Genomic DNA, 25,135 nt, shown 5'->3' with positions numbered 1-25,135 from the left:
TTCTTTTAGACCAAGGACCGTCCTCAAGCATTGTTCCTGATTTTAAACATTCTGCCTTCTCTTTTTTCTTTCTGCGTTTCTCGCAGTAGGGTTCCATTGCAAGCCTTTTTTAGGAATGGTTTCTGTAAAATCACACCAGCCTTCCTTTGTCTGACTCTTGTTACAAAAGGAACAAGGCAGGGATAGGCACTTTTGTGTCGACTCAGCATTTTGTGCTGTCTCATAGTAGAAGCCTGAATCAGCCCTTTGGCATCATTTCACTTGTACTCACAAGCAGATGGATTTGTCTTTTCTGTCTTTCCTTACCTGGCAAATGGTTTTGAGTAGCCACAGAAGCCCACAAAATATTGAATGTGGTCTGTGTAATCAGCAGCTAGTTAAAAAAGCTTTAGAGATCTGTTCTTTAATTCTAGATAATTTTGTATGTCTTGGAGAGAGAGTTTGGTTTTATATATATGTTTTATATGTTTATGTTTTTTATATGTATTTAAGTATTTGTATAATTAAAGTGTCTATATCAATAGATATACACAAATGCTTACATTTCTTTGTCACTATGATTTATGCTTATGATTTAGGTTTGGAGATATTGTGGGTTTAGTGTAACAATCTTGTGCTAAGAGTTTTCTGACTTTCAAAACTGCTTTTCTTATCTGTTCCCAGATTTGAGTGTCATTCTCTTACAGTCTTGCTGCCATGGTTTGTTTTGTTTACTGGGTTGTAAATACCCAATAATGCACCTACTCGTCTGATAGTATCTTGCTAGCCAATTCCTAGAATAATCCTCAAGACTAGGTTTTGGTCCCTCTTCTACTACAAAAATCTCAGCATCTGATTTTGATGGGCATGCTGCTCCTGCCAGGAGTTTAACCTGACCTGTTCCAGGAAGTGGTACAGCAGCCGGGTGTTTCCTCCTCAGCCCACCCTGTCTGCCTGACTTTACCCAGGAGCTTCTCTTTCATCTGTTATTTAAAGGTGAAATAACTGCAGAGATTTTTATTTATTTATATACATATATATATTTTTTTTTTTTTTGGTTTTTTTTTTTTACTATGCGTGTAGGAAAAAGTGAGCTCTTTGGAGAACTTGCCTGTGGCAGCTTGAGCTTTCCAGATCACCCCTTCCCTCCAAAACGCAAAGCATGATGTATTTAGGTTATTTGCCTATTTTTGTTTCCTGTCTTCTGTAAAAATGTGTCAGTTTGCTTTGTCATTGTGCCTTCATTTAATAGTCACTTGCAGACATTTTCCACAAGAGCTCAAATGGGTGGTTTTTTTTTTGACTGTTTTTCTTTACACTTTCCGGTAGAGATTCTCAGCTTCCTCTGATGTCTGGATTGGCTTCGTTTTTAACCTGACAAAGTCCCCAAATCAGTGACAGTAACCACAAGTTAAGATTCTTTTTTTTCTTTATTCAAACAGTGCCTTTGCCGTACACAATTTCATGTCAGGATCAGGTGCATTCACAACCTACTGTTAGTGACAGGTACAGTAACCTATTTCAGTTATTATATTACTTTGCAAAATATTTTTCTTGCCCTGAATCAAATTGCATGAAAGTACGTTTCTGAATGTAGGTGTAGGAAATTGTAAGGCTCTGTGCAAATGTATCTCACTACAAGAAAACTGCAAACCAATTTGACTGCTTGAGCAAAATGAAACCACTGTTTTAAACCAGCAAAAGAAAAAAAAGGCTTTTTCCAACAAACACATGCAGAAATTCCTTCTTATCTGCACATCTCCTAGGTGGGGAATTCCACTGCCTTTTCCTAACAAATTTGATTTAGGAGGAACTATGGTTTTCTTGAATTTGTGGATTTTAGGATACAGACTTAGTCCACCCTCCTGAGTGAGCTTTCTAGACAAGTTTTTCTTAATGCATTTTTAATCTGTCTTAAACAGATTTTTTAAAAAAACTTATTTGCAAATATTTTCTTCAGTTGTAGGCTCCCCAGCTTTTTCCTTGCTTCTCACAATGTTTTGTTGTAGGGTTTTTTTGTTTTATTTTTACTAGCCAGTGCAGCCCTTTATTGTCTGAAATCTTAAAATGGTGTTTGGCAATTTGTCTTGTCAAGATCTTACTGTCACTGGGAGAATTGTTCTTTAAAACATCAAATAATCTGGAAGCCATTTCACAGCCTGCCTAGCCTCTGTTTTCAGAGACTTGATCATATCATGGTGTCATAGACTCTACTGGGGGGCTCTCTCTTAATGTGGTTTGTTTCATCAGACACAATTTAGGGAGCATTTGCTCAGGCTGGGACTGAGTGGTGGGGAAGCATGGGCCAGCACTGCTGAAGTTTGCACTGCTTGCGTGTTCCAGCCTTCCCCCAGTAATTCAACCATCCTGTTATCAGTACCTTGCTGCTATCTGCTTTGCTAGTTGGACCAAGGCACGCCCTCTGTCAACATCGTTACTTTCTTCTGTAATACCTGAACACACTTGGGGTAATCAGGTGTGCAAAACCAGCTGCAGCCTTTCCATGCGCAGTTAAGACACTTTTGGGGTTTGGTGTCTCCCCCTCTCAAACCCCAGGACTGACAGTTGGCTCAAGGTAGTTTTTATGTGAAAAAAAAAAAAAAAAAGGAGCATGAAAAGTTGGGTAGTGTTTGGAGGAGATAAGAATAATTTGCTTTATCATAACCTTTAATTTCACTGGAAACGCCACACTTTATCTCAGGTTTTGATGCAGTAGGGCTGTGTCGCTTTTGGCTCATGTGCTAAGTTGCCTTCTCCCAGGGAGGGGTGAGGAGTGACTGTTCAAATACATGGTCAGCCTGGAGCAGTTAACACAGCCGTGGTAACTCTGCATGGTGGCTCAGAAACCAGCTCTGTGACCTATGTCGGAAGCTTAGGATGCTCACGGGTAGACCTGCTGAACCCTAAGCTGCTGCTGCTGCTGGAAGCAGGGGGGAAAGGGAGGAATAGAGAAAGGGGGAGAAGAGGACCACTGCACAGCTGTTTCCTTTGCTGTGGCTTTGTGAGGGTGGGAGGAGGTGTTTTCTTTTGGGTGAAGATACCTGGCAGACCCCTGAGTCCTCATTGCTGGCTCTGCAGTTTACGGGGTGGGAGTGGAGAAGGTGCCTATCCCTGAGGGTATTTAAAAGACTTGTGGTGTTTAGGGACATGGTTTTGGCAGTTCTGGGTTAGCGGTTGGACTCTGATCTTGAAGGTCTTTTCCAACTTAAATGATAAGGTAAAACTGCCATTATTCTAGGTCAGTCATATTAATTTTCAGCCTACAAAATGCAACGTTTGAGCACACTTCTTACTAAAAGGGCATCTGCTGTTTATTTAAATGCCTTAACTCTGTTCAAAGGAAAAGGAGGTTGTGTTGTGAGTCAACATGTCCACAACCCACCATAACAAACCCAGCAACCCTGGTTCCTGGCCCACTGTGTAAAACCCAGCCTGAAGTAGGACCCTAGCAGTGTTTGCTACATGACACTGTGATGGTGCACATATGGCAATGTCACATACCCTAGTCACTTAAATCACATTAAATCAGATACAGCAGTGACACGTGATGTTTTGATCTTCTTGAGAGAAGCTATGCAATCTTGAACTTGCCTGTGTTCTCTGGCATTTGCATTGAAACTTCAAAAGCAAAACTTTAGCATATCTTTAGAAAACATTAAATTTATGAACAGATTGTAACAAATATTTGAGAACTCGCAAAACATTTTGTATTTTTTCTTAAAATATGAGGAACTTTGCATATAAAGCATCAAATTTGGAGGTTAAAAATGTTTTTTCTCTTGCTGTATTGTTGCACTTGTGGTGAAAGTCTTACATAAAAGTATGTCAGCAACCACTCCTAATTAACTCATGGCAACATGCCCGGTGTGCACACATTCATAGTCTCTCTCCTTGTGTATAGATACACATCTCTAAGAGAAACAGCTCCTTACAATGAAATAAATTGAGTGACTACATTAATTGGCACAAATGTACTCCAAAATAGCCCATTTAATTTTGTTTAGGCATTTCCTGACTGATGTTTCCTCAGTTTCTAATAAATAACCTATTTTAAAACTTGCTAACAGAAGACTTTGTAGTGTAGTAGATTCCAAGGTTAAATTATTAAACTTGTCAGTTGTATAGTCTCAGTTAGACCATGACTTGCAAATGCAGTGTAAAAAGATAAAAACAACCCACAGGCATGTGGATGTATGATGATGCATCTTTACATGCTTTGCTTCAGTTTGTATTTTATGGAGTTAGATGTTTGAGTAGATGCTATAGTGAAAGATCCAGGAGATATGATACATAGTGAACGTGGTTTTAAGTTTGTGTTCAGGTATGTACCAGCATTATTCTCTTTCCCCATCTAGAGATTTAAAGATTTGTGGATGAATACAGTTAGAATTTAAAAATGTAGATGTTTGCATTGATTAACAAAAGCTATGTCTTCTTGGAATTTCTTGTTTGATACCTGTCTTTTAAGCCACAGTGATCAAGCAGGAGGATTCCTGTAACATCCACCCAGTGTGTCAAAGAGTGCCTGAGGGAAATGGAGGAGGATGCAGAAGCAGGCTGGTGCTGGGGCAGGGCAGTGTCCCAACCCACTCCCTGGGATGTGGTTAGGGCCATCCCGGCTGTGTTTTTTCTGGTGCAGCTCTGCTGTGCACAAGGGCTCTGCCTGTGGGGCAGCAGAGAACAGAAGCTGTTGGAGGGCAGAGGCTGAGCAGGTGTCACTCCTTTGCATTGCATTATCTGTTATCATTGTTATCTGTTCTGTATCAGTGGTTTTCAGTGACATCTGAGTCCTATTTAAAACTTTATGTCTTTCTTTTGCTGGCTTCAAAAAAGGTTGCTCATGTGTGATGACAATAAGATCTTCCTATGTAACTAATTCTGTTACCTAGTAACTTTCCAAAATCGGCTTGACTGGAGATAGAATCATAGAATAGTTAGGGTTGGAAAGGACCTTAAGATCATCAAGTTCCAACCCCCCTGCCATGGTCAGGGACACCTGGCTCTAAACCATATCACTCAAGGCCTCCTCCAACCTGGCCTTGAACACTGCCAGGGATGGAGCATTCACAACCTCCTTGGGCAACCTATTCCAGTGCCTCACCACCCTAACAGGAAAGAATTTCCTCCTTATATCCAATGAAACTTCCCCTGTTTAAGTTTTAACCCATTACTCCTTGTCCTATCACTACAGATACGTGTACTTCTCTGAAGACAATGAACTCACTCAACGTGCATACATTTTTTTTCACTTGGATGTTTGTTTTGTGGATTATAGGTGGTTTCCTGTCATTTAACTTTAGTTATAGGAAAGTTATCTGTTCTATAGACAAGGGGGAGAAGGGGATCCACAAAGGTCTGGTTGTCTGTGCCAATGACTTAAGGAGGGTGAGGTGAATTCCTTCTGGATCTGTCTTTAAGGACATGCAGAGTCCAGATGATTATATCAAAGTTAGCACCTAGCTTTTAGATGCCTAATGTGAAATGGAATTAATCCTGTCTTAACATGATTCCCTGTATTGGGAAAGGACAGTGTTACACAGCTAAGGGTGGCACTGAAGAGTGCTTTAGTCAGAAGCCAAAAGCAGCTTGCAGTACAAGCAGTATAAATACACATTCCCGGTATCTGCAAAAACATACTTTGGGAGTGCTGTTACTAGTTTGTATCCTCCCTGTCATTTTAATGACATACTGTAACTCATAATGCTTTTGTTTTTCTAAATAACTTGAAGTAGGAGTGAAAAGATTCACTTGAAAGGTAGGAGCTTGGATACACACAGAGACTAAAAATACATCCTGAAGTTTGCTAAGGTGGATACAGATTTGCTAAGGTAGTTCTGTTGTAAATAGGACTTGGGAAATGGGAAGGATGAGTTATGACTACTGGGCTTTAAGTCAGGTTTCATACTTGTAGTGTTTTTTTTGAAGCTTGTGTATCTTGTGAAGTGGTAACGTTTAGTATCCGTGTGCATGCCACTTAATTTTTGTTCAACAACACTTCTAAGTATTTCCATTTCAGGGATTCCTTAGGGGTTTTTAGATTTTCTTACACTGTTATTTTTCCAGGGTTTAAATGCTTTCGGTTTGTGATCTCCCCAGTGGGATTATTTTTTAAGATTTAGCAAAAGTCTTTGAAATTTCTTTCAGTAGAGAAAGATGAGGAAAAGCATGCTTCATTTCAGCAACAACATTTGAGACTACGAACAATTGAAATCTTGTATCGGTCTAGTAAGGAATTTATGTCTTGGAAATTAATTCTGAGATAAACATGCAAATATGCATAGGAGTTGAGTAACTGTATTTTTTTTTGTTTGTTTGTTTGTTTTTTCTTCTTGTTTAAGTAAAAGTTTTGCAGTTTCAGTTTGTCAATATGTGGTGATTAGTTTTCATAAAATGGTTTGGGTTGGAAGGGACCTTAAAGATCATCTAGTGCCAACCCCTCTGCCATGGGCAGGGGCACAGTCCACTAGACCAGGTTGCTTCAAGCCCCGTCCAGCCAGGCCTTGAACACGTCCAGGGGTGGGGCAGCCACATCTTTTTTGGGCAACCTGTTCCAGTGCCTCACCACCATCACAGTAAAGGTTTTTTTTCCTCATAGCTAGTGTAATTCTACCCTCTCTGAGCTTAAAGCCATTCTGCCCTGTCCTGTCACTACCTGCCCTTATAAAAAGTCCCTCTCCAGATTTTGTTCAGGACCCCTTTAGTTACTGGAAGGCTCCTCTAGGGTCTCCCCAGAGTCTTCTCCAGGCTGAACAACCCCAACTCTCTCATCCTGTGTTCACAGGGGAGGTGCTCCAGCCCTATAATCATCTTCATGGCCCCCCTGTAGACTTGTTCCAGCAGGTCCATGCCCTCCTTATGTTGGGAACTGAATGCAGTATTTCCCCAGAATAAAGTTAAATATACTAAAGGGCTATGCTTTCAGTTCTGCTATCTGTATTTTAATAAGCGAGGTAAGAGATAGTTTCTTTCTTCAGACTGTTGTTGGCCTTGTCCCACCATCTTGTTGGGGTAAGTAGGCAGCAAGGGATCTAGGCACACCTCCGTGCAGAGTGGCTATGCCAGCCAGCAGCCTGCCCTGCTGCCCTGGAGTGACACTTCTATGCACTTGTGTGCTGCCTTCCACCATGGAGCTATTAAATAGTCCTCTTTCTTGAATTCAGAAACCTAAGAAATGTGTACTCTGGTATGTCCCCCAGGAGGCTGACCTTTTCCCACAGTGTGCTGTATACACAGTGAAGGAGGCAGCTATGCACAGTGAATCACAAACAGTTTGGGGATTACCTTTCTCTGTGCCAAATTATGTTTCCCATCTCTAGCATATAATTTTCAGGCAAATCCATTGAATTCTTTAGTCTATAATTAGGCTTATCAACTTTTTTAGACCTTTTGGATTTCCTTTTTTAAATAATGGAATACAACCTTATTATTCCATGAATCTTTCTGATGTATTTTCCAGAGAAAGCTTTCCTGGAGTTTTTTGATTTATTTTTTTTTTCTTTCAGTGTTCTAAAATGGGTAGGTAAAGATTATCCCATTTTCATCAAGAAATTAACTGAAATTACCTGGTATAAGTGACTGTGACATATAAGAACAATTTTTTCCTGGCAGTACTGAATATAAAAGTTTTTCAGTAGGCTAAAGTAAACATGTATTTCTAAAACTGTATTCACACAGTAGGTTTTTCTGTGTTAAAAAAAGTTAATCAAAATGTCACTCCTTTTTCATGTATTCATACAGGAACATTTGGCAAAATAAATCACTTCTGTCACCAGGCATTGGTGTGAAGCAGTTCTCTGTGTGGATGTCCCTGTTTGCTTCAGGACAGGTTACAGCTTGGAAGGATGGGAATTTTTGTACTTCATTGTATCAGTGTGTGTATGTGTATTTACCTGTCTGTGTATATCTGTATGGTGTATGCATGCATACACATCATATACAATGAGTGTTGTTGCACAGCATTCCTTTCATCTTTGAGAAGCAGCCTTCTGTTTGCCTCCTCTGCCCAAGTGTCATTTATCCTCATTACTTCCTAATTTTATAGAATCACAGAATGGTTTGGGTTGGAAAGGACCTTAAACATCATTGAGTTCCAACCCCCCTGCCATGGGCAGGGATACCTTCCACTAGACCATGTAGCCCAAAGCTTTATCCAACCTGGCCTTGAACACTGCTAGGAGTGGAGCATTCACAACCTCCCTGGGCAACCCATTCCTGTGCCTCACCACCCTAACAGGAAAGAATTTCCTCCTTATATCCAATCTAAACTTCCCCTGTTTAAGTTTTAACCCATTACCCCTTGTCCTATCACTACACTTCCTAGTGAAGAGTCCCTCCCCAGCATCCCTATATGCCCCCTTCAGATACTGGAAGGCTGCTATGAGGTCTCCACGCAGCCTTCTCTTCTCCAAGCTGAACAGCCCCAACTTTCTCAGTCTGTTTTAATATGGGAGGTGCTCCAGTCCCCTGATCATCCTCGTGTCCTTCCTCTGGACTTGCTCCAACAGTTCCATGTCCTTTTTATGTTGAGGACACCAGAACTGCACACAATACTCCAGGTGAGGTCTCACAAGAGCAGAGTAAAGGGGCAGGATCACCTCCTTTGAGCTGCTGGTCACCCTCCTTTTGATGCAGCCCAGGATACAGTTGGCTTTCTGGGCTGCAAGCGCACACTGCAGCCATCTCATGTTCAGTTTCTCATGGACCAGCACCCCCAAGTCCTTCTCTGCAGGGCTGCTCTGAATCTCTTCTCTGCCCAACCTGTAGCTGTGCCTGGGATCGCTCTGACCCAGGTGTAGGACCTTGCACTTGGCAAGGTTAAACTTCATGAGGTTGACATTGGCCCACCTCACAAGCATGTCAAGGTCCCTCTGGATGGCATTTTAGGTATATATTACCAAAGTACTTGATATTTTCCTCATAGGAATTTTAATGTTATGAATATTCAGACTTTATTTTCTTTCAGATGTTAATAGGTATTGCTTAATCTTTAAAGACACTTGTAAGTCTTTATCACAAACACATCAGCATCAAACAGCTAGTAAATATATTCTCAATATGCTGTCAGTAAGCAGTTTTCTTGTAATGCAATTTTCTGGGTGTTTTGGGGAATTTTGATTCCCCTAAATCAACCTAAGGGGCTTTACTGTCACATTTTCTACTGGTCAGCTCTGGTTTCCCTCTTTGTTCTTTTGCAGGACTTGCTGCTGTTCTGGTTTGGTAGGAGGGATGTCCTACCTGCTTCAGTATCTATTGTGATCTAGCAGTCAGAAGAAGCCAAAGTGTGTCCTTCTGCCCCTTACAAGCCCCACTGAGTCCAGGCAGATAGCTTAAGGTGTAAGAAAAATCAAGCATCTCTAAGCCATTTCTCTTGGTTTTAAAGAAAGCTGCTCATACAGAATGCTTCAAGAAAAAGGAAGAAATGGTAATAAATACTGTCATTATTTTTAAATCCTTTGAGACAAGGGAAATCTTTATCAATTTACACATTTGGCGCAGCTGTAAGTTTCTTGGCATCCTTATGTTCATTTAGGGAAACTCATATATATGTATGTATTTATAGGAAATACATTCTGGAGCTTAATCCAAAGGTTTGCAAACTTTCTGGCTTTCCGCAGAACCAAAACATGCATTTTTATGTCTGTGTGATTTTTGCTGATTTCACTATTATATCTTGGCAATTCTGTGGTTTTCCCAAATTCTGCTTCAGTGTACATACGTCGTAGTTCTGTTGATGATTTCTTTCTATGTTGCTGTTCCTTCATGGTTATATTTTTGCCATCTAGAATTTGTTTTATTTTCCAAAACACAAATTATCATTAATTTATGCTACTGTTTCTACTACTTAGGTTTTATTTTTCTTTCTATTATTTGAGGCGTGTTTTGGCCGTTGCTTGTTCTGCTTGAGGTAACATTGTGCAAAGACAGCTACTGCACATACACCAGCCCAGAATATCTCCTTTTATTTTTCTTTTTAGACATTGAGGGGGTTGCAGAATTTTAGTTATAATGGTGCTGCAGAAATGGGACTTCTGGAAGACCAGTTTCCTGCAGGTGTTAGCATGTCTTCTCCATGTACATACGGTTCTTTTAATATCCTTTATGTGTTCTTGCTTACAGTTAATAAGTAGCATACAAAATCTGCATTTGAGAATAGTTCTCTGAAGGTTATCAAATGTTTTTGCACTATACTAAATGTAATCCCCTCCCTTACAGATGCAGAGAGAAAAAGTATGATTATTACAGCCTGCCGAAGACTTCTGTTGTGATAGCTTTCTATAATGAGGCTTGGTCAACACTTTTGCGAACTGTCCATAGTGTTCTTGAGACATCTCCAGATATACTTTTGGAAGAAATTATCCTTGTAGATGATTACAGTGACAAAGGTAGGAAGAATAATCCTAAATAATATTGATTGTTGATGGTTTTTTTTTTAGTCAGTCAGTCCATGGGAGAAAAAGATAGGTAGTTTGAGTAACATGCCATAAAATGGTACAACATAGGCATCTAACTGGAAAATAGTTCTTCTTGTAGCATGCCGGTGAAATATTTCACTTCTGGACCAAATTTAGTTTAGAATAGGGAAGCACATTTGCTGTGTTGTAACATGACTGCTTGCATGAATAGGTAACCTAGAGGTTGATCAGAGCATTTCAGGTTTCCTAATTTGGGCAAGTTTCAATTGCTCTAAGGTTGTCCTGGTGTCTAGTATAGTGAGAGCTACCTGGTTATGTTTTTTTCAGTTATGGGCACAAAGACAATGTTGGCATTTTCCGCCACACATGAATTGTGTTAAGAATAGAACTTTAACGTGGAAAGTTTCACATAATGTTTTAGAAGCACTTAACAATTTGAAAACTAATCACAGAGGGGAATATGGAGCACTCAGTTTCTTAAACGTAACAGTGATCTGCATCCATCCAAGTTCTGTGCTTTTTCCTTGTCCCTTCCCAACACAGATAGTGTAGCAGAATCAGAGTTTTAAGATTCACTGCATAAGTAATATGCTACTGAAAAAAGGAGCTTTCTGTGGCATGACCTAAACCAGTCATTCCAGAACTACTTTTTCTTTTTTCTGTTGTTGTTGCTGTTCCAGAACATCTAAAGGAGACTTTGGAAAACTACGTGGCTGGCTTGCGCAAGGTGCGTCTTGTCCGTGCAAACAAGCGAGAGGGGCTGGTTCGAGCCCGGCTGCTGGGTGCGTCTGTGGCGAAAGGAGACATACTGACGTTCCTGGACTGCCACTGTGAATGCCACGAGGGCTGGCTGGAGCCGCTGCTGGCAAGGTGAGGTGATGCTCTGGGAGAACAGACAGTTTGGCATGCTTCTGAGGTGGAAAAAATGACTCTGTGCAGACATTTACTGAAGGTTACCACAGTCTTGTCCCTGAGGCACTGTGTTTGTCTCCTGGAGGTTGGGTAGCGAATGGAAGTGTGGAAGATCAGGAGGTGGACTTTTGTTTGCTCCAGCCTGCTCTTTTTCTTCAGAAAAGAGAGAGTTTTATTTTGAGTCAGAGGAATGCTCCCCCAGCTTTGAAACTGTCTTGGGAAGTGTAGTTTCTTCTCTCAGCCTGGATGGTGGATAAGAAGGTCTGAAAAGATGCATCCCCTATTGCAGGGCAGCATGCACGTAAGCAGATTGGAATAGAAGTTGGTAAACTTCATCTTCCAAATCCTGGGCGAATTCATCTTTCCAAACCAGTTCTGAATATGAAGCATCAGAACTGATAGGACAGGGGGAGTTAACATGTCAATACTTGCTCTCTGTTACAACTCAGAATAATTACTATTAAAGACTCGCTCGTGTGTAGTCAGCAGCCATGCACTTCTTGCTGTCAGTTAGCCACTGCTACACCTCGCTGCAGCACCCTGCTGCACCTACATCATATGCACAACTCTGTGTTGCTTTTGCCCTGTGTGCTGAAAGCATAAACCTATTAGCAGATAGTGATAGATACAGTACAGTCCTTTCCTCAAGGTCAGAGGTTCTATTTGCATCATATAAAGTTTCCCACCAGCTTCTGTAAGCTTCAGAGAAGGAGTATTAAAAACAGCCCTGTGCAAACTGGAGATTTTCAAAAGAAGAGACTGTCTTGAGGCATGCAAGTCTTTCTGATTCCTAGTGGAACTTGTGTTCTCAAACTCTCCATGCCCATTTGAAATCGTATCTGGAATAATTTATAAATTGTCATATTTAATTTGTTTCTGACTTTCACACCAAGTATATTCCAGATTATTTTGGGTTAGCTATGAATAATTTAGATAGTGTGAACACAGGAAAGGGGTAAAAAGCAAAGAATAAGCATAGTTTTAAACACTGTCTTCTGAAAAAATACCAGTACATAACTCTGGAGAGGGTTCTGCAATCTATTCACTTTTTTAGCGAACCACTAGATGGCAATCTTGAGGAAGGATTGGGATAATTTTAAGTGCAATAATTCACCTGCTGTAAAAAGTTAGCATAGGATGTGTCTTGGAATTTTTGCCCTTCTAGCTACAGATGCAGACATACATCTCTAAGGGGGTGTTTTCATGGTGTATCTAACTCAAATGTGTGGAAGCAGTACAACAGTGTTAGCATTTTGCAGTGCAAACATAGTTGTATTTGTAAGCTGCCTGTGCATTGTATCATCTAGTTAATTCTTAATTTACAGAAAAGGTGATGCCCTTTCACTTATCTGTTTCCTTTCATAACTGAAGTAATGTGCCAGCTACTAATCTTTACTCCTTTTCATTTGCAGGAACAACAAAGCATTTTTACGTTTTATTGGTATTTTTTTCCCTCTGTGTACGTATCATTCTCATTGCTTTGTACATAAGTTGTATGCAAGTGAGACAGGAGATAGCAATATTTGTATAATCCCTTTTGTGTGCTCTACCAAACAAGATTTCAATGGGAGAGTCTAAAGAAGAGAACAGCTGTGTTGCATCTTCCCTCCAGCAACAAGAGACCATTTCATACTTAAGGCATTCTATTTCAGCTCAGACAATACTTCTTTGGAGCCACTGCTTTTTTCTGATGCACTTAACCATCACAAGCTGCTCTAATTTCACAGTTGGAGCCCTTTGGTCAGCCTGCGGGTTTTAAGCTTAATGATCTCATGAGAAACTAGCTCCTTTTGAATGACAGATACCTGACATCTCTTCCTTGTTTGGCAATATAATGAATTCAGTTTTCCTTCTTCTCTGGAATACGCATATCAGAAAATCAGGGCTAAAATAAGTACAAGAATCTTAAAGTCAAATAAGTCACTTTGTTTCATTGAACTAATGGGAGATGTCTGAGACTAGTGTAGAGAAGATTGCTAAAGAGTGATTTAAGAGAACATAGCTTGAGCTTGCATTCTTGATGTTTCTCTCTCCTGGTATTGAGAGGATCCTTTCCAGAGGTTGAGGCAAAAGAATCCCACTGGCTTTTGTAAGGGAAATGCTTTTGGAAAGGGATCCAGAAAGCCCTGCATGGTAATGAGAAAAGGGAGGAAGGGGTTTATGCCCTTGTAGAAGTAGGCCTACAGGAAATGTTGTCAGCTCTGATGTATCTGTAGTATGATAAAGATCTTAACTATCTTTATATAGGCCTTGCTGATAGGTATGTTATTCTGCAATACTACCTTGTTTCTCCTTTTTATCACCTATGTAGCCAGGGTTTCTGGAGGCCTCCTTCGTGTATGTTTCACTGTTGGAGATCTATATCCCATGTTGCGTGGCTCTTTGTTTGAGCTCATGGCTTCTTTCTGAGTTACTGTTGTAGTGTTCAGTATAACTTTTTGCAGATGATCACAGCTACAAGAACAGCCGTGACTTTAAGGGCCAAGAGGCTAGCTAGCTATTCAACTTTGCAGGACTATATAATCACGCTGCTCTCTTAATATCTTAAACACAGCTGCCTGTATAAAACAAAATAGACATTTTTGTTGAGAATGTGGTGTTAGCAATGGCAGCCAAGCCAGATGCTGAATGTGTTATCTCAAGCCATCTGGCATACCTTGCCTCCACTGTCCAGGAAGACTGATGGTTGCCAGATGCCTACGGCTCAGTCCATCCTGATGTATCCTCCTGATGCATCCTCAGCAAGAAGCTGGTAGTTATTCTGGTAGCCGTTATTTCCTTGTATTGCAGCATGAGCTGTAAAGGAGTTAAAACCTCCGTTTGGTATTCAGGCATTATCTGCTCTTGACAGTTATAGTTTTTGGGACAAGTTTCTAATGGAAGTCACCCTTTTCTTTTAAAACCATACTAGGATTGCAGAAGAAGAATCGGCTGTCGTCTGCCCTGTTATTGATGTTATTGACTGGAATACATTTGAGTACTTGGGAAATGCTGGTGAGCCACAGATTGGTGGCTTTGACTGGAGGCTGGTCTTCACTTGGCATAGTACCCCTGAAAGAGAACAGAAGCGGAGGAAGTCCAAGACCGATGTGATAAGGTTACATTTCATGCATCTTCTGAAACTGTGAATGTTGCAAGCGTTCTTGATTTCACTTGGAAATGCCAGGTTCTGAAAAATGTTTGAGAAATTAATGTATTACTAAAAATTACATATTTTTAGTTCCCCCCCCCCCTTTTTTTCCTTTTTTTAAAAATAGCTCCAGCTTACCATACTCCTGGAAAAATAAAGCTGAAATTCCTCTGTAATCTTCCGTATAGAATCCTTACTGCACAAGTGACCTCTTGGCTTCTGCAGGCAAACTCGAACATGGCAAGGTTGTAGCAGTTTAACCGATGTTGTAAAAAATGTATCATGGTCAATGATGAAAATGGACAAAAATCATCAACTAATAAGGAGGCAGAAGTAGTTTTGAAGACTTTAAGCTGTAGTAATAGTGGCAGTTTCTTGAGCTCTTTTCAAAGGTGAACTGGCTTGCCAGTTCTTTATTGAGAGGAAATGGTACAGCTCTACCCACCATTGGTTTTATTAAGAGCTCAGGAGCTCACGTGGTTGTCTGTCTTGGGGGTTTTAGTTTTGTGTTAAGACAAGTTGTAGTCAGTCAATATTATTTATCAATCCATGCTATATTTTTAGGAGAGGTAAGGTAAGAGTACAAGCAATGCATCTGAAAAATGGGCACTATGGAAAAAAGCCTGATAGCTTGAGGGTTCCTGTATTCAGAAGTGTATTGTAAGAAATTAAGCAGGTGTTTGGCATTTTTAACATCATGATTTTGTTAGTCTTTGTTTATATTTATAATATCTTGCGGACTACAACAAATACAGAATGATTAATTTTTCTCAGTCTTTTCCAGGTTACTTATGATGATAGTAACACCCAGTACTTCACAAATATTAATGAACTTATCCTCAACTGTGGGGGCTTTTTCAGTTGGAAAAGTGAGGCAGTAATTTAATCCTTCTCAACATATATTAGTCTACATCCTCCTTAAAAAAAGTTTCAAAATAGAGTAAATATTTTTAATGCCTTTGATATAAATATGATGCTTTTATTCTCCATGACAAGAAGAATTATCTTTGGCATGCCAAGGGGAAAATGATGAGGAATAAATCTTCATGGTTAGCCCAGGGACTACTGTGAGCTCAGCAAGTGTCTGAAGAACGCAGCAGTGCTGAGAGTGGTGTCACTGACAGCTATGTTTGGAAAGATGAAATCTGGAATGAGACAGAAGAGCTTGCCTGGTTATGGAGTTTGGTTTTTTTCCTTCTGTCTCACCTCATCTCGTTCCATTCTTTGAAACAACATATGACACTGTAAGACAGTGTTGCTTCAAAAAGATGGCTGGTAAAATTAGTTTTGACAGATTAAGAGTAACTGATCACTGCACATAGGATTTGTTAGTATTTACCTCAACAGCAGTTCAGTAAAATGCATGAAGTGTCAGATGAATTTAGTTCCAACCAGCATTCTATGCTTGACACGTTAAAGAGGGTAATTTTTTAAGACTGCAGACAATTAGGGACAATACTGCACAAATACAAGTTTATGTATATATATGCACACAGTAGCCTACTGAAAGCACATCCCTTAAGTCTGCTGAAGCTCTGGGCCTTACAATGTCTGATGAGGATCTGGTCTTGACCCCTGATTTTCCCCCTTCCCAGAAAAAAAACAGATGGGCAGATCTTCTAAGAAGGAAAAGTCTCTTTAGGGTTATATTTACTTAATCCTGCTTAGTTGATGTCTGAGAGATTTTCCACTTGATATAGGATCAATAAAGTTGTTATTAATTACTAAAGCGCAAATATTTACTTATCACTTAAGTAAAATGTTTATCACTTAAGTAAAATGTATAAGGATATTGCACTTAAAATTTCAGAGCTGACTCATAATTCTGCCACAGAAAAAGTTTGTTCTGCTGTGTGAAGGTGAGAAACAAGTCATTTATTGTCACTCGCAAAGACACTGTGATTGCAAAAATTTATATTAAGATAATGTTTATCTTCTCTGATTTCATTGTTTCAGGTACAGTTTTTTTACTACAAAATCAAACCTAAATGGCCTGATAATAATCATTCGATAGCTGTTACTTTGTGTCCAGCAACGACAGAAAATGGAAAATAAAAATATACTGTATTTTTTATCTGTTGCATTGGTTTGTTAGTTTTGCTTTCTTTATTCAATTCAGAGTTACTATTCTCTTTTGTAGGTCTCCAACCATGGCAGGTGGATTATTTTCTGTGAGCAAGAAGTACTTTGATTACCTTGGTTCATATGACACAGGAATGGAAGTCTGGGGAGGAGAAAACCTTGAATTCTCATTCAGGGTAAGTGGCTTAATTGAAAGAGTTTTTTTCCTTGAGAATGAAAACAAGCTTCTTGTGTGTTTCTTCACGCTCTTTTACTTGGTGAGATAGATATTATGTAAGCAAGTGTTAAGAGAGTATTTTGGGAGATACTTATATGAATCTTTTCCTTGTTCCCACACTTTGTTGTAGCTGTTTTTCCTTCCCAATAGCCATTTAAAAACAGTCTTTAAAAACATGCCTTTGTTTTGAACACCGGTATAGAATCCAAGTAGTGGTGTGATGTTAGCAGATGAAGCTTGTATTCTGCGCTTGAAGAGAATCATTGGAAAGAAATGTGTATAATTCTCTAATGTGACCCATGGCTCTCACTGTGATTGATGGGAATGAGCACGAGGCAGCAGGTGGCAGTTATGAGTGGGGCAGGATGCACCAGTCCCTGCAGTTCTTCAAGACTTTTTCTGTTTCACTTCAGGAAAGGTTTGTATAAAAGCTATAAAAGATGATGGGCAAAATCTCCAGGAACTGTAGAGCTGTACCCCACTGGGGACCAGTGCTCAGGTGTGAGCAGGTTCATGTCTTTGTGTTGATTTTTTTTTTTACCACCTGACACCAGTTTTCAGGGCTAAGTAGTACTGTTATGTTACAAAACCGCTTTCTTGAGAAAGGAGGTATCAGCAGGCTGTCTCACTTGATGTCTGCTTGTTAACCAGAGAAGCATGGAGTCTTCCGGGTTGCTGTACCTGTCTCCTGCTGCCTGTAGTGCATAAATCCTAGCAAAGAGGGCACAAAAATGAGAAAAGGATAAGGATATGGGAGGATAATAAGCACAGACCTGGAGTTGACGTAGCTTCTGTTTGGAGAGGGATTTCTCAGCTGGAATTGCTGTTTGATCTGAATTTATGACCACCTCCTTACTCACACAGGGAAATGTTTCTGGCCTGTAAGTCCAAATGCACAGCCTATCCAGCTCCATCAGCAGTGTGACCTTCTGAAGCAAGAGTCTCCTAGCTGTCTCCAGTTCTGGTGTAGCCCGCATAGATTGTTTCAGTGGGTCCCCTCTTTCTACTGGAAGGGATTTCCTTTCTATGGGATATTTGCTCAGTCACAAGGTCAGGTTCTGTGAAATAGTTCTTCTTGAAATTACTGTTATACGTCCTTTTGAGAGACTGCTCAGGGAGCCAGCAGTAGCAACAGATTGGTCTTCTACTTGGAAGCCCAGAGAAGCTGTGCTGATCATCAGTTGCAGCACAAGGTAGGTTAAACTGGAAAGCATCCTGGCAGTGCATGCCATCCCTGTTTTTCGTCCTTACTGAAGGACGGGGAGAGGCGATGACAGTGTCACGCATTTTGGGTACAGATGCTTACTGACCTGGGGCTTGCTGTGTTTCTCTGGTTTCTCAGCTATGACACCCTGCAGCAGAAAACTAAACAGAGACGGGAGACTGCCAGTTTTGCATCAACCTACACCAGAGAGCATGACATTACCTCCCACGAATACAGCATAACAGTAGCAAGCATGTTGTTACATGCATCTCCGGAACAAGGCTGGCTCTTCAGGCTCTTGTTTGTGTCTGCTGTTGCACGTGCAGCCAGACCAAGCACCCATAAGGTGGAGAGGATGCTGCTTTTGAAAGTGGTACTGCATAGAATCATAGAATCATACATGTTCTGCCTCAGCAGAAATTTGCACCAATGCATGTTTCTCCCAAAGCAGCAAGCTTGGAAACAACAACAGCCACAGTTGACAACTCATCACAAAATCTACTTGATGTTTCTGAAATGCCTGCAGTCTTCTGTGACCCTGGCTGGCTCAGTTTTGGTGACACCAATATGGTTGCCTCCTAATTAGCAGTATTTAGGAGTAGCACTGCCCTAGATGGCAGTGGTTCTCCCCTGAAATGGATTGTAGGAGCTTCATACAGCTTCTTATAGAAAGCCTTGAAGATGGCTCTCTCTGCATCCAGTACTTAGCTTTCTACTTTTAGGGAGACCAAGGCTTGCAGACAGAACAGGTCTGACCCTGCCCTGTATGTCGCAGAGTGCCCCTGCACTGGCTGCTGCTTTAGACCCAAGGTACCATTATCCGTTGACCACTACCAGGCTCGGACAGCAAGTATCATTTTTGATGTCATGAGTTCCCCTGAACCAGGTGTTTGACCCCAAGGGGTGAGCAGCATGTTTGAGCAGTGCCTTTACTCCTTCAGCGTGGAGAAGCACAAAAACAGCAGCAGCAGAATATCCAGGAGCCAGCAAACTGTGGGGTTTGCATGAGCACCCTGCCGTTCCCTGCAGAGGCAGACCCCATGGCACATGGGTGCTAAAGCCTGGGGTCTCAGGGCAGTCCTCCAGCCTCCACAGGCATGCAGTGTGCTGTGCACCAGGCTGAGAGTGGGAAAATGGCTCACAAAGGCTAAGAGCAGTGCTCAAACAAGGAGGCAGAGAGATGGATGTGGATGCTTGAGAGCTGCAGGTGAATGGAGCTGCTCTTCTGGGAGGCCAAGAGTTTTGCAGGACAGGCTGTGCGATGGCCAGTAAATGTGCCTGGATGTGTTAATTTTACTAGTGCAGATTGCCAGTGGAATGTGGGCATTGTACACAACATGCTTTCTTCTGTTTGATATAGAGCCCCTGTACTTAAACTTCCTGCAGTGAGGATTACAGTGGAAGAGAGCAGAATGCAGTGGTATTGCTTAATGGTGTTCTTCTGGCTGCTCACAGTGCTCAAGGTCAAGAGGGATAAATCAGTTTTAATTCTGTTGTTTCTAGACCTACCAGGCCTGAAAATTAGGAGCAGGTGTACTGAAAACCACTGTACATTATTGTTCTTAGTGTCTCTGAAAGCACCACCCTCTCCTGATGAAATGAAAGGACTTTTCCTCAAGCCTCTCCTTCTCATATTTCAGTTATTCTAAACTGAAGAAATTCTCTGTGGTTTTGAGAGGTGCAACAAGGACATAGCTTCAGCTAAAAGCATGATGACTAAGAGAGATGGAAGCTGTGTGCTGAATGCAGGATCGAGTCAATGTGCCTTGATTTTGTATTGCTTAATGCTATTAGGGTAGATAAAATTTCACTTCATGAGCATAATGGGCATTGAAATGTCTCCTTCTGAGGGATGCAAAACATGCCCTTTCGTCTTCTCCCTCCTGTACATGGAGCGAGGTGGGGGGGGAAGCTGCAACCAGGTTTCCCCCACTCTGTTCTTGTTCCTGCTATAGCGGCACTGCAGTGTTAGTTTGTTTCTGGGAACCAGTGCTTGATACCCTTGCGGTCTGTCCTTCAACGCACCATTGCAGCATGAGAGAAAACCAGGCATGTGCAAAAAGGGAAAGTTATTAACTGATAAGTAAACTTCATAGCCCCTGAGCCTGAATCACATGCTTTCAGTCGCTTTGGATCATCTTTTTTCTGGTATTTAGTACTGCTTTCTTCTGCCTGGATCTGGAAATCTGTCTTGTGGTGGGAGCACCCAGGATGGGTTTGAATGGCTGGGGAGGCCCTTTTGGCCACCCAGCTCCCAGCAGATCAGGGGTGAGCACCATGGCCACCAGCCAGCCAGCAAAATTGTAGCTGAGAGGGGGAATGGAACTGAGTGCTTTCTGGTTTGTTCAGGAGTTGGCATCTATTTTTTATTTCTTAATTCTACCAGAATTCTAAAACATTAAAATGGAGATGGTAGAGTTTACAGAGCTACTCTAACTTGGAGTTCATTGACCCAGCATTAGATCAGTTGACCAGAGACCCTGGCAGAGATGGGTACCCAAGGCAAGACCTGAACATTTATTGTAGCTTTTCCTAATTCCACCGTCTGTCTCTGAAAAGAAAAGAAGAAAATATCGATAGTCTGCATGCATCCAGATGAAAGTGAAAGTAAAAAGGAATGTCACCTTCGTTTCCTTCTGCAGTGAAGGAAAAAGGTACGCTTTTATAACGAGAGCTGCAAGGTAGCCAGACCTGGTAAAGAAACACTTTTGCATGCACATGAGCATGGTAGTATACATTAAATCTAATGTGTTTCTTTGTTACAGAAGATTGAAATCATTATAGGGGAAAATCTTCAGAGTCACTTACTTAGCATTTAGTGATTAACTTTAGTTTCTCTATTGAATTCCTAGGTTTTAAGGCTGTTAATTTGTACCTGATCTTAGAGAGAGGCCAAAATGTTTTCCATTAAAGTAAAAATAAACCTTTATGGGGATTGTTTAGCTGAAATACATGTAATCTGGGTGGGTTTTTTTTGGAAATAGGAAGATGAGTGGTTTTGAACTGTTTTGATGAAAGAAGCAGGATTAAACAAGCATTGCTTAGCAACCTATGGTTATTTTGTAGAGAAATTTAGAATTTTAATTAATGAAAATTCAGCTGTTGTGAAATTCTGTTTGTGCCAGCAATTTAACAGAGGTATGGTCAGCCTATATTACTCCATTTAAATCAGACTTTATCACAGGGGAGTAGAATAATGTGCTTTCCTCTTAACTTCAGTACTATTTTACTTCAGTAGTCTTTATGGTCTGTCTGTTCCCCATATCCTTGTGTGATAAATTTCAACTTCAAAAAAAAGTAACATTGGATACAGAAATAACGTAAGAAAGATATTGTTTTGAAATGAATCTCAAAAAGGGAGATCTTAAAGTAAAAGTAGGTAGCTGGTTTCGTATCAGCTTTCAAAATGGTAGTAGTGTAACTTATCTGCGCAAATATGCAGATTGCTTAAAAGATCAGTACAGAAATCTGTATTTCTTGTATAATTCATTTAATTATCTTCCAGTTCAAATGACAAATACACTACTTACCTAAAAAGCAACAACAACAACAAAAAAGAAACCTCACATGAAAAGCAACAAATTAAAGTTTTAAATCCAGGAAGTAAAGATTATCCAGTACTCCCTAGAGCTGAATAATGAATTTCCTGTACCTTTAAGGAAGTGGTTTGTTTTAAAAGTAAATAGGTGTATTAAAGCACTTACAGTTTTGTTAAGCACAGTATTGTGCCATACAGGAAGGTCTGATGTCATTATCCCAAACCAAATCAATGGAGATGTTAATTGATTTCTAAATTAAGAAAATAGAAATCATGAGTAACTTAAGAAGTGCCTTCAACTGCAGTGGCTTTCTAGGCCCCTGAAAGTCCCAGGGAGAGAGGTGAAAAGAGTCCCATTACTGAACTTTTGTCATTGTTAGGTAGAGAAGTTTTATTTGCCTTCTCATAGCTTTCACTCCTGCTGTGTTTATTTGAATAGCATGTAATTAGAAACATATGTATCATATAAGAATGTTGTCAGACCTCTATCCTTTAAGCATTTTCCAACTAATTTCCTGTGTCCTCCAGTTACAAAGGAAAAATGAGGTGCCACCTGTGCATGGTTGAATACACTAGGAGAATTAACTTGCTGGATTGCTAGTTTTCTCAAAAATCTTCTGTAGGAAGCCTTTTGAAGCTGTTGGTGATAGTTTGTTCAGGAGCAGTGCATGTTCTGCCTTTCTTTCCATATGACTAAGTTTCAGAAACTGTGTTTTGGGCACCCTTCAGAAACAAAACTGTGATCGCGCACAGTACTGCATAGGAAATACCTATCTGTGCTTTCCTTTCATTACATCAAACTTGAGAACAGAACGGCTGATGGGAAAGTATAGGTGTATAGATGAATTGACAAAAATCTGTGGTTTTGAAAAGAGGCAATTACAAAAATTCGTAGAGTGCTGAGGCCTAGTGTATTCACTCAGTTGTCATTTATGGGCTGTATCTCAAAGGGTGTACAGTTTCATAGAATCACAGAATCATTAGGGTTGGAAAGGACCTTAAGATCATCAAGTTCCAACCCCCCTGCCATGGGCAGGGACACCTCACACTAAACCATCTCACCCCATCTTCGTCCAGCCTGGCGTTGCGCACTGCCAGGGATGGAGCTTGACCTGGGGAGCCAGAGGCATGAGTATGAGCAGAAGGACAGAATGAGTTCTGCCAATTCCACATTAAGCTTCAAGTATTTTCCTTGACAGCAAATAGGAATATTGCTTTAAATAGGGGAGGTTGTTTCACTCTTGCTGGTTTAACCACCATGAATTAGTTACAGAATTTTGTCTTTTTCTTTTCATGTGTTGGGCCTTCAGTTTCTTTCCTAGCTTTCCAATGAAAAAAGTTAGTTTTATTTTATGACCAGGTACCTATGCCTCTCTTCTAAAGAGTGCATATAGAAATGGGAACACAACTTACCATTCTTCAATGCTATGACAACCTTACCCTGTTTTTCCAGTAGAATATGGGCAAAGATTTCTGGTAAGAAATCAGTTACTGATCATCAATTTCTTTCTAAGGTTGCTATTTGCATGGTTAATTTGGACAAAAATCATGCCTCTCATCTTTTTCCTGTTCTTTCTTTGTTTGCTTGTTTGCTTTTAAATAAGGCCTGTATAACTTGAATTGTAGACCAGAGACCTGCAGAAATATTGTGGACCATTTCTTATCATGCCTTCAGAGAAATAAATCTAAAGAGGCAATAATTGCACACCATATAAAACCAGAGGTGGATTTATCTCCTTGTTACTCCCAGTGATTTGCTCTGAGTCCACAAGGATTATTTATCAAATGAGACACAAAATTATTGTCCATGTTGCTTATACTGTGCTGTGATATTCTTGGGGTCTTATTCTTACAGAGACTTACTGTATCCTTCTGCTTGCAGAGATTCAAAGTAACGACTCACAATGTCAATTCTTTGCTCAGATATGGCAATGTGGAGGAAGTCTTGAGATCCACCCTTGCTCCCATGTAGGTCACGTTTTCCCCAAGCAAGCTCCCTACTCACGGTCCAAAGCTCTGGCAAACAGCGTGCGTGCAGCTGAAGTGTGGATGGATGAATATAAAGAACTTTATTACCACCGAAACCCACATGCTCGCCTGGTGAGTTCAAGTCCCTTATTCTTAGAATTTCAGTAGAATTTGTTTTCAGTGTAATAAGTATTAGTTAAGCTAATATTTAACGTTAAGTGCTTGTTATGTTTGCTTCTTATTTCTTCTGAAACTTTTTCCAAACATAGAGTCAGTGTATGTATAGTAATATAGAAAAAAGTCAGAAACTCTGTAAGACTAGAAGGCAGCTAAATCTCTGTCAATATTAAATGAATGAATGAATAAGTGAAGGAATAAAGCTAAGCAAGGTGACTCAGGTAAGGTGGAAGGTGGTGCTGTTTAGCCTAAAATGTGCACTTCTGTGAAACAGCTCATACAGGATTCTATCAATAAAGAATTATAGAAGAGACACACTTACTGAATGTTAATCATCAAGTTTCCATGAGCAGTAGCTCTTTAAGTGAACAGCATGGTAATGATCTTTAGCAATATTACTTATCTTGTGATAATTGTAAAGCTTTGGACTGGTGTAAGACAAAATGGATTTTCCTGTTTGATTTATTGCTGCGCGATGTTTGATTAAAAACAAATCCCAATAAAATCAATATTGCAAAGATTAAAGTAATTAAAGTCAGTCCTGGGAACTCAGATGAACATGTCCCTAATAAAATGTCTGAAGTGTCAGTTCTGGTGGTTTTTGTAAAAAAACAACCAGTTAATATATTTGTTGTCTGTGAGGAAGAAAATACAACATTTTTCAGGCGATAAATACTATCAAAATTGAGTAGGTTAAAACAGTAAACCAGTGTGCAAATTCATAGCTTGGATATACTTATCATGAGGGGCCCGTAGGCTGTGAGACTAACGCTGAAATATCCACGTAGTGCCTTAAATGAACCTCTGGCACAGATTTCAAAATTCAGGTCTAAAAGAAATAATTCGTTGCTGTTTCTTATTTCTGGAGGTGCTTAATCTCCCCAGGCACTTCTCTTTGCACAGCAACTTTCCTAAGTGCTGGCTTTCTGGTTTTGTTGTGATGGGTAGGCTGCTGGGCGCCCACCTCTGGCTGTGCTGGAGCAGAGCTTAGGGACCAGGCAGGGGGACAGGGAGCCCCCCACATGTTTGGGTGGTCTGCCCCAATAGATGTGTTGGGGGGAAGAAGTGCTCTTGAAACCATTAGGCTTTTAAATAATGTGCTGGAGGACACTGGGGAAGCTGAATTTGGTTAGCTTCCATCTTGTGTTCCTTTGGATTAAACTGGATAATTAGGTTATTATAGTCCATGCATTTGTAATAATTGTGTAACATCATAAAAGCCATTTAGGTTTTATTATTGGTGTCTGACTTTATGAGAAATATGGGGTTTGTATATCTGAAGACAGGAGCTCACAGGCAGTGCCGGCCTGATTCTGCTTGTCGTATACAATGAGAAAACAGCAATAAATACTGACAGTTTTTCTTGTAAAGTTCTGGGCAACTTATGTCTGTGATGACAGAACTTTAAAGGATATTTGTGTGTTACTGTTGGGAATTATGCATATTGGCTTATTGTAACAGTGTGGATGTGAGGTGACACTTGTGTAGGTTTTTTTGCATGTATCAAAGCTGCTGC

At 40.4% G+C, this 25,135-nt stretch overlaps 1 protein-coding gene across 1 annotated transcript in view; it reads left to right on the top strand.

The window, feature by feature from the left end:
* GALNT12 (polypeptide N-acetylgalactosaminyltransferase 12) overlaps positions 1 to 25,135 on the top strand; it is a 50,064-nt gene that overhangs the window by 4,973 nt on the left and 19,956 nt on the right. The window contains exons 2-6 of the mRNA XM_061351462.1: positions 10,192 to 10,361; positions 11,072 to 11,261; positions 14,215 to 14,400; positions 16,574 to 16,691; positions 23,398 to 23,574. Coding sequence (XP_061207446.1) covers positions 10,192 to 10,361; positions 11,072 to 11,261; positions 14,215 to 14,400; positions 16,574 to 16,691; positions 23,398 to 23,574 — 841 coding nt within the window. The remainder of the gene's footprint in view (positions 1 to 10,191; positions 10,362 to 11,071; positions 11,262 to 14,214; positions 14,401 to 16,573; positions 16,692 to 23,397; positions 23,575 to 25,135) is intronic.

Source organism: Neopsephotus bourkii, unplaced genomic scaffold (assembly GCF_033783945.1).
Source record: "Neopsephotus bourkii isolate Nb327-2 ecotype Australia unplaced genomic scaffold, CSIRO-AGI_Nbou_v1 NB_591, whole genome shotgun sequence".
NCBI lineage: Eukaryota > Metazoa > Chordata > Aves > Psittaciformes > Psittacidae > Neopsephotus > Neopsephotus bourkii.
Note: the sequence above shows the minus strand (reverse complement) of the source record. Positions and strands in the feature narration are given on the sequence as shown.